This window comes from Orycteropus afer, unplaced genomic scaffold (genome assembly GCF_000298275.1).
Source record: "Orycteropus afer afer isolate SDZICR_OR568_19922 unplaced genomic scaffold, OryAfe1.0 scaffold00213, whole genome shotgun sequence".
NCBI lineage: Eukaryota > Metazoa > Chordata > Mammalia > Tubulidentata > Orycteropodidae > Orycteropus > Orycteropus afer.
The window spans coordinates 5,204,676-5,215,162 of NW_006921800.1; the positions used below are offsets into that span (position 1 = coordinate 5,204,676).

Below are 10,487 nucleotides of genomic sequence, written 5' to 3' on the forward strand. Positions count from 1 at the left end.
CCAGCCACTCCTCGGAAGGAAGATGGGGCAATCTACTTCCGTAGTGATACTGCCTCAGAAACCCAAGGAGGGGTCACTATGAGTCGGGTCCGACTCGGCGGCACATAACAACAACAACAACAATATATGGCATAAATAAGACTATCACGTATAACCCAAAATGCACAAACAGTAGAAAAGAAACTAGAAGAATGGGACCTTCTAAAAATTAAATATTTAAGTGCTTCCAAAGACTTCTACAACAGAGTAGAAAGAGTACCTACCGATGGGGAAAAATATTTAGTAATGACGTATCTGACAAGGGACTTATCTCTAGAATTTATAGAAAACTCCAACACTTCAATAACAAAAAGACAAATAATTTAATTAAAAAATGGACAGAAGACATGAGTAGACACTTCACCAAAAAGGATATTCAGGTGGCCAACAAACATATGAAGAAATGCTCATGATCATTAGCCATTAGAGAGATGCAAAATAAAAACAAGAATTGGAAACCATCTTCCCCAAGCACTAGTAGCAAAGTTCAAGAAGACAGAAAATAACAAATGCTGGTGAGGATGTGGAGAGATTGGGACTCTCATACACTGCTGGTTGGACTGTAAAATGATACAACCACTGTGGAAAACATTACGATGATTCCTTAAAAAGTTGGAATTAGAAATTCCATCTGACCCAGACATTCCATTACTAGATATCTATCCTAAAGAAGTGAGAGCCATGACAAGAACAACATATGAACACCCATGTTCATCACAGCACTATTTACAATAGCAAAAAGATGGAAACAACCTAGTTGTCCATCAATAGAGGATTGGATAACCAAACTATGGTATATACACACAATGGAATACTATGTAACCCTAAAAATAACGTAGATTCTGCAAAACACCACATAAGGTGGATGAACTTGGATGACATTATGCTGAGTGAAATAAGTCAATCACAGAAGAACAAATATTGTATTAGTCCATTATTGTAAAAAGTCAAGGAAAGGTTTATACATGAAAGGAAATTTTCTTTGTTGGTTACTAGGAGTGGGAGGGTGGGGTAGGGAACACTGTTAGACAGGTAGAGAGAAGTATTGATTTGGGTGAAGAGAAGGGCAATGTACCAAATGTGAGTGATCAACATAGTGGCACCGAGGAAGGGGAAGACATAGAGAGGTACATGGGAGGTACAGACAACAAAGATGAACCCTTTCACACATACAGTACTGTTGTCAGTGAAGGCAAACAAGGGTATACAGGTAGATAGATGGGTGGACAGACTGAACTATTAGGTATATCTATGCAGCAAGGAGGGTACCCAAGACCAATATAGGGTTGGCAAACAATGGTTCTGCAAGTATATTTATATGTCTTGTAAGAATTTCCAGGGGTATAGTAGACCTCACAAGGGACAAGGTTGTAGTCATTTCTTGGCCATAGCCAGCTACCCAGAGGGAGTATGTAGTTGAACCGGTGGACGCAGGACCATAGTCGCAGGAGACATCAAGCTTAATTGGCATAACATACACAAAACATTGTTCTACCTCCTACTTTGGCGAGTAGTGACTGGGATCTTAAAAGCTTGCACGCAGTCATCTAGATGCAACGATGGGTCTCTCCTCATCCAGAGCAATGAAGAATGAAGAAAACCAAAGATTCATGGAAACAATTAGTTCAAGCAACTGGTACACCATGCAATCCTCAGCCTATATGACTATGAGACCAGAAGAAATAGATGGTGCACGGCTACCACTCTCAAACACTCAAAGGGGAATCTATGTAAGAACTCTTGGATAGAGGGGAGAACAATGTGGAACAAAACTCAAAATCATTTTACAAAAAAAAACAAACAAAAAAAAGGGATCAGTTTTGCTGGTCTGATAGAGCCTGGTGGAACCACCGAGACTATGGCCTCTAGCTGCCCTTCAGGTCTGGAATTGAACTCACTCCTGTGGCTTCCAGCTAAACAAAAGACAGACATATGAGTTGAACATTTACCCTAGGTAGGCACACTCCTTGCAGAGAACAATCATGGGAGAAAGAAGTGTTTATGCATAGGGAGACAGCTCATGGGGCAGGAGTGCATGGAAGGATGGACACAGGGAAGAGGTAACTATTGGGAGGAAGTGGGAGGGGAGCTGTTGCGTTGTAGTAAATTGTAGTCAATGTCATGAGACAAAGTGAATGTGAACCGCTTTATGGAAAGTGAATTTGCTCTGTAAACTTTCACCCAAATCACAATTAAAAAAACAACAACAAAAAAATGGAATTCCAGGGAAAAAAGATGAATGGAAACATTTAGTCCAAGGGACTAGTGGGCCACGCAAACCTCAGCTTGTATGATCCTGAGACCAGTAGAACTAGATGGTGCCTGGTTACCACTGTCCACTCGGAAAGGGATCAGTGCAGGAGATCTTAGATAGAATGTGAAAAAAAAATATGGAACAAAACTCAAAAATCATATAGAAGACCAGGCTTACTGGTCTGACAGAACTAGGAGCCAATACTATGGCCCCTAGTTACCCTTCAGGCCTGAATTAAACTCACTTCCATGGCTTCCAGTCAAACAATAGGCATATAAAGTAAACATTTACATCGGGTAGGTACACTCCTTAGAGAATCAATCATAGGAAATTGGGACAGTATTTGCACAGTGAGATAGCTCAGAGAGCAGGAATGCATAGGCAAGAAGGACACAGGGAAAAGGTAACCACAGGGAGGAAGTGGGAAGAAAGCTGCTACATTATGGGCATTGTAATCAATGTCATGAAACATAATTTATACGAACTGCTGTATGGAAAATGAATTTGTTCTGTAAACTTTCACTCAAATCACAATAAAATATTTTAAAAAAAAGTCCAAGGCATAACTTAGAAAGGCTGTCACAAATTTTGAAGAAGTAAGTTTACAGGAAATGAATAAACAGCACAAATAGCATTGATATAATTCCACTTTACCTGATGGGGAGATGTGTCGCCAGGAAATGGAAGGCTCTGGTTTCCCAGTGGCCAAACAAGTAAGAGTGACATTGGTTCCTTCATTGATGGTCATATCACTTGAGATGTCATATATCTTCGGAGGAACTGAAATGGCAAAACATGCAGTGGTCAGAAAAAATACAAAATTTTATTGAATTGTTAAACTTCATGATATCATGTAACTAAGCCATGGTAGTGAAATGTACTTATGACCTATGTTCATTATCTGAAATATGGATTCTCTAGATCCTCAGGACTCTTTAAGAAGTTTTTTTTTTCCCTTCTAATTTTTAGATATTAAACACTTTAGGATAAATGAAATATTAAACCACAAAAATAATTGGACATTGCTTAAGTTAAATATTTGCTGTGGCAAACTTGCAATTAGTATACCAAACTATGACCAATCTGGTTGTTCCACCCATGTACCTTCATTGTAATGATAGTATTTTTTTCTGTTGAAATGGTTAAATAAGGATGGAAATCTGGAAGAAACATAAAATATCCCGACAGTTATGCCTGAATGCTGAATCCAGAGCTGAGTGAGGTAGGCATGAGCAAGATTGGGAGGTAAGATTTATGATCACAAAAGCAATTTTGTCTTCAATTTCTTATCTGTAAAATAGCAGGGCTGGACTTCCTCAACATTTAGCTTCTAAGAGCTGTGAAAAGTGTATTCAGGAAGAGTTTTCTCATCAACAATGACTGGAAAATACAGGGATAAACAGATCTCTTCACTTTAAGTCTTCTCAGGACCTTTGTTATACTCTTTTGCATTGCAGATCTCCAAGCAGGAGGGCGAACAATATTAAATAGTGTTTTCTCTGATGTATTATTGCACAAGGGACACTTTTATTACAGACCACTTCAGGAAATTAGCGATTATGGAAACCACTTTGGGGAATGATCCCTAAATTAAATTCAAAGTATAAAATTTTCTTATTCTCTTCAAAATCAAAGGCTATAATTTAATCCTCAAGAGGCATGGGTATGAATCCTCAGTCTTCTTGCTAACTGTCTTATCCAGGAACTTAATCTATCTCAGCCTCAATATCTTCATTTGAAAGCTAGAGATGGTAATAGCACAAACCTATATATCTTTAACCAAAGGGTTAAAGATATCAAATATGTTAAATAATTTTAAAAAGGGCTTGGCTCATTAAACATAAACCATCAGTGTTAACTACTACCTCTAGATGCTTAAAAACACATATATGGTGTTTGAATTTAACTTCTATACTGCCTTTTCCTATGACTTAAAATTGTTTTTAGAATTTCAGCACTTCACTTCTGTGTATGACTGACCTGATACGTAAGTTTTAGTTTATTGTATAAAAGGTGTGTGAAGTGTAAGATCTAATTAAAATCTAAGTAAATGGTTATTAGACACCTTGGTAACTATTAGGAAATAGGTTTTTTTTTCCCCTCTCTCTCTCTTAAATTGTATTTTTTAAAATTGTTCCATTCTTAGGGTTTCCTTATGTAAAGATAAGTTTCCACATTTGTTTTAAGCCAGCATATAAAGTTGGCATAGGATAATTTAAAATGCCCATACTATGATTACCTTCTTTGGTTTTTCTTTAATACAACCAAAACTCTCCTACACACACAAAAAAAGTATGATTTGATTACAAATACAAAATGTTTGATTATATATAACTGCTCATATGGTTGAGGGAAAAGCTTATTCCTAAATGATATGCCATTATAAGTGTTTCTTAATGACATACTTTAATTGGCATATAAAACATATTATCATTAAACTCTTCAGTGAGCTTTTGTAATGAAATAATAAAAAAACAAAAATCTTTTCAAACAGAAGACTGTTTTCATTTTAACTGAAAGAGAATAGAAATAAAGACATTAGCATACCCTACAAAGAAAGTAGATAAAAATGTACATGATCTACTGGTCAATTAGAGAGTTAACAAAAATTTACAAAACTCAACAAAAATATCATTTGGATGCAGGGATATATGTATATGTGTATATTTGTGTTTATCCAATTATTCAAAGAAACAAAAAGTTCTATGGTACCTTCTTTCTTTATGTAACACAAACAGAGATCTCAGTTTGGTGTTATGTTCCTAACTAATCTAGGTATATATTTTAAACATAAAACTGATTCACCCTTGCAAAGAATTACATATTTTTAAGAAAAATTAAGGGCTGCCACAAGACCTTGCATATTGGTATTATTTTTTCAATCCTATATAATCTTGATATCATATATTTCATCTTTACACATACAGCTATATTCATAGTGTTAAACACAAGCAGGTAAACTAATATTGAACACTAGTGTTTGACTACACAGAGAAACAATCAAATCCCTTAGCAATAAACTTAGACTTGACATTTAACTAGGGAAGTTATATGGTGGAGGAAGTGTTGAATTCCAGGTGTGACATGTCATCTCATTGATTGCAATTGCCTCCCAGGGCCTCATAATTCAGAATATGCTACAGGGAGGAAACATCTGGAAAGAGGATGTTAGTGAGGGAGAATCCCTCTGGCAAGGTTCTTCTCTCCAAAATGCATCACCTGTTGGCAGCAGATGCTGTGTATAAAGAGGGCGAATGACGTTCTTCTTATGCATTTTGACTTGTGAAGGCGAAAGCAGGTGTTCTTTTGCTGAATAATCAAAGCCACTGTATATTCAGTTCAAGGCTCCAAACTTTTACTGAATACTATGTCAAGAATAATGCTGGACCCATAGGGAATAAAAACATTAAAAATACATTATTTCCTTTTCCCAAGAAACCAAATTTACAAAGAGAAACAGATAAGTAAATAATGAAGAGGAAATAAAATTTACCACATTTTCATTTTACATGAGTTACACTTTTCCAGTGGAAAGGTTCCAGTGGTTATGTTGAAACCAGTGAAGACTAATTTTGTTTCGTTCTTTCAAAGATACTATCTAGGATAGTTTATGCACAAAGTGGTTCTGTGTAGTTTTATTTATGACAGAGAAAAACTGGGAATAATGTCAATGATGACAACAGAAAAGAAGGTATGAAGAATTGGTGAAGTGGATTTATGCTCACAATTCTTAGCTTTGCCTCTAGAAAAAGGTCTGGTACTGGAGGCGTTTTGGTGTTGGTCTCAGGCAGCATCAGGCTAAGGCAGAATGGTGGAGAGAAGAGATGCTTCTACTCTGGATGACAGGAGCAGAGAAGAATGGGAACATCTCATACTTCTTTAGACCCTCAAGCTCTGGTAGCTACTCCCAGGTTACAGTTTGCATGCACACAGGTGGGAGGAAATGTGTCATACCACAATTTATAAATGACAAAGCAGTGTATGTTTTGGTGTGTCTCATTTTCTATGCACTTGCATAAAAAACAAAACAAAACAAAAAATTAGAAGAGTTAAATATCACACGTTCTAGATGTTCATACCTTACTTATTTAAAATGGAGCAAATATGCTCAAGTCAACACGTTTTAAAGCCATTTAATAACTACGTTTAAGAAATATTTTGGATTTTTGTATTCAGTATTTAAATATTTATGTTCCAGGGAAGAAGCATAATGAAATATCTTATTAATCATCAAAATGTAAATTATTTAATCTGCATGAAGTAATTATTGTAACATCATCGTCATCATCATCATGACACCATATATAAAAGCAGTGAAGGCTAAACATTCTCAGTGTCATACTAAATCACAAAATATATCTTTCCAAGTGGGACAAGATTCCACAGTGATATTCATAATTAGTATTTCTATACCAGAAGTTAGATCAAATAACACTGCATGCTTTCCCAACATTAGAGACTGGAAGCTGATTAAAAGGTTGTGTTGTGGGTAAAGTGCTTTTTTAAATTCACATATCCATTTAAAAGAAGTACTCTCATATTCACAACCTTCTTTGCTTTAGTTATTTATGTGTCTTAAATCAACCACTACTTAGTGCCTACTCTTCAATTCTTACGCACTTTATTCCACATGAAGGCGACAATGCAAATGTAGATGTATCTATAAATTTAGATGCTCTAAAATTAATTCAAATCCAATTTTTGTTACACTCTTATCTAAAATGTTGTGCAATCTGACCTGATCCAACTGGCTTTCCCCATCTGAGCCATCTACCACTCTTCAGGTAGAGTATGAATTAGCATCAGTAAGCAAAATCTTAGAAGCCTCTCCAAATCAAATACTAATGATTTCTGCATTGTTAACAATGTAGGATTAATTTCTACAATTATAATGAGCACCTGGGTTTATGAGTGGCTCCATTTTTTTTAAGTTTATATATTTTCTGATGTGTAGAAATAATACAAGGGTTTGTTGTTGTTATTGTTTATTTAAGGATCAGTCAATAGACTTAATTTCTTCCTAGAACTCATCATGTAGCCTGAGACATGACTATTCACAATTTAAGAAGCCAACATAAAGGTGAATAATCTGTTTAACACAGGTATCACAGAAGCACAGAATGTTTATTTTATTAAAAGTTTATATAGATACTAGTTAGAAAATAATCAATAGAGTTTATGTCTATTCTAAGATGCATGAGATGTTAAGTCAGGTTTTACACAATATTAAAATTCCTTGAAGGATGCATTTAATGTTTATTTTAATTGTAACTATAACATGTGGACACTTTGGCTCTGGAAAGCTACATTGGCTCAGCGAAAATAATAAAATACCCCAGAGAGCTCTTATGCTGTAAGAGTCCATGAAGGACCACAGCATACAAAAATCCATTTGACGCTTTCTTTAGGCTTCCATGGCCAATAGGTGGATGAAGTATTTATTTAATATGGCCCACAAACAACATACAGATTATTGGAAATCATCAATTCTGCATTTATTGTAACCACAATATTCTGAGCATAAAAACTACCTGCTTTCTCAGGGCATATCAAAGCAGTGTTTTGTAGGCAAGTAGACTGAGTGTGTTCCCATCATTTTCCCATGTTATAGTGTCATTACCAATAGCACTTAAAGTTTTTAATTTATTTATTGAATTATGGGAGCTCTGGTAGTGCAGAGGCAAAGAGATTCAGCTGCAGACCAAAAGGTTGGTGGTTTGAACCCACTAGCCACTCTGTGGGAGAAAAATGAGGCAGTTTGCTTCTGTAAAGATTTATGGCCCTGGAAACTGTGGGACAGTTCTAGTCTTTTCTGTAGGGTCACTACAAGTCAGATTTGACTCCATAGCAGTGGGTTTGATTTTGTTTGTTTTATTTGAATTATGCACACAATCATTAGAGTTGCCCTCCAAACATGTTTACCAGGATGAACAACAACAAAAAAATGATTCCATCTCTTTGTTGTCCAATTGACCTTGCAAATTACCACAAAGAGAAAATATTGAAATGTATCTTTCTTAGTTAATGAAACAAGATCAAAATTTGATCAGAAAACATTCTGTCAATGATGACTTTCATGATCTTAAAGCACAATAGATTTGTTTGGCTATGTGTTTTGTTAAAATAACTTGGTACTCACATCCTTACATACTTGCCTATTTATTCCTCTTCTTGTAGTTTCTCTGTTATAGCATTCTTTACAATCTGTTATTCTCATCATATTTATTTCTTTACTTCCTTATATCTGTCTTCCCTCCATAAAACATAAGTGGAGACCAAAGGTAGGGACCTGGTTTGCTTTATTCAACAGCATCTCTCTAGCATCTGGAAAATGACCTGATAAGTACTGGATATTCTATAGATATTTGTTTTATTTTTCTTTCAGTTGTAAATACTTCTTTATCAATGAATATTTCTTATAGCACTTTTTACCTTTCTAACAGATGATATAATATAAATTCAGAAAATGTTGTTGTTGTTATGTGCCGTCAAGTCAAACCTGACTCATAGCAACCCCTCCTTGGGTTTCCAAGGCAGTATCACTACAGAAGTAGGATTGCCCAACTTTCCTTCCGAGGAGTGGCTGGTGGGTTTGAACCGCCAGCCATCTGGTTAGTAGGCAAGTGTCTTAGCCACTGTGCTACCAGAGCTCCTAAGGAAGGTTAGGCAATCTACTTGTGTAGTGATACTGCATCGGCAACCCAAGGAGGGGTCATTATGAGTCAGGTCCGACTAGGCAGCACATAACAACAAATTCAGAGAATAGTGAATATATAATTAGAGTTTCAAGGTCCTATGTGATTTTTATAAGTATTCTTTAATTTTTGGGATTTACAATAACTATTTTGACTCATTTAAAAGCACGTTATTTTTCTATTCCGTTGTTACTATACTTTTTGCTATGAAAACCCAGAGAAATATTTGGACAATAATTAAGTCATTTATTTTCAATAGAATGGTCATCTTAGGCAGTATATGTGGTGGTTAGAGTTTTTTATTTTTTTCAAACTTCAAAATCTATGTAAATTTAGGGTCAAAAAAGCATGACTCTAGTGGTATGTAAATATTATTTCTGCTTTCTACTTTTTCCCCCCTCCACAGACTTAGTGTCTGTGTTAGTTCAAATAAACTATATTTTTGAAGCTTTTCCAAACTGCCTGAGTCAACAAGCTGGACATAACTATAAATCTTGGGAGAAGTGCTTTTTTTATTTTATTTTTTCATTTTTTGAACTCCCATAGCTGGCAATAGCAAAAGAACAGTCTTCTTTTTCACTAAGATGACAATTCTCTTTTCAGTCTTGGACAGCCCCTAGAAAATGGAAGCATCTCTACATTATATTACCCTCCTGGAAAAGGTGCTGTTCTCAAACTGAGAAAAGTGATTGCTTCATGATTTTTGTTTCCCCTCCAAGTGTGAGTGCTTGATAGTTCCATGGCCTTCATGGTCCAGATCTAGCTAGCAATGTTGTTTTCTCCAGCGGAGAGACCACCTGATTTTTTTTTTTTTTTTTTTTTTAATAACTTATGATATTTCAGAGATTTCAATGGCTTCTACCCTCATGTCATCATTCAGAGATAGTCATAGCAGGAAAAATACCTGAGAGGGACTTGTAAATACAAACTTGCCAGCTTTGTGAATTACCTACTGATAGAATATATCAGAACTACATTTGTGGGTAAATAACCTATTTGAGAAAAATGTGTCTTTCAAACTTTGGTTTAAACTATGAACCGTGTTGCTTAACTTAGTGTTTTTCATTATTTAGAAAAGCTACACACAGCCTTTTTCAGTCCACTATACCATTCAGAGAGGCAGGGTGGACAGCCAGATACAGGTAAAGGAGGGAGAAAGTTGCTACCCAGGCAGGAAGCGAGGAGCCAGGGCAGTTGGCTGGAACAGGTAGGCGGGAAGCCAGGAAGTAGGCATAATGGTTTTGGAATAGCTAAGAGAGACAAACTCATCAGTCAATTTGTCACACTGTGGTGGCTTGCATGCTGCTGTGAGGCTGGAGGTTGTGTCACCAGTGTTTCAAACACCAACAGGGTTGCCCACGGTGGATAGGTTTCAGCAGAGTTTCCAGAACGAGACAGACTTGGAAGAAGGAAGAAATTATACACTTCTCAAAGAATTGGCCAGGGAAAACCTTATGAATAGCAGTGAAACACTGTCTGATATATTACTGGACAACTTT

At 36.0% G+C, this 10,487-nt stretch overlaps 1 protein-coding gene across 1 annotated transcript in view; it reads right to left on the reverse strand.

Moving 5' to 3' along the window:
• Positions 1–10,487, reverse strand: part of NEGR1 (neuronal growth regulator 1) — a 1,298,229-nt gene that overhangs the window by 511,669 nt on the left and 776,073 nt on the right. Inside the window, exon 3 of the mRNA XM_007948327.2 lies at positions 2,948–3,073. Within this exon, the coding sequence (XP_007946518.1) occupies positions 2,948–3,073 (126 nt within the window). The remainder of the gene's footprint in view (positions 1–2,947; positions 3,074–10,487) is intronic.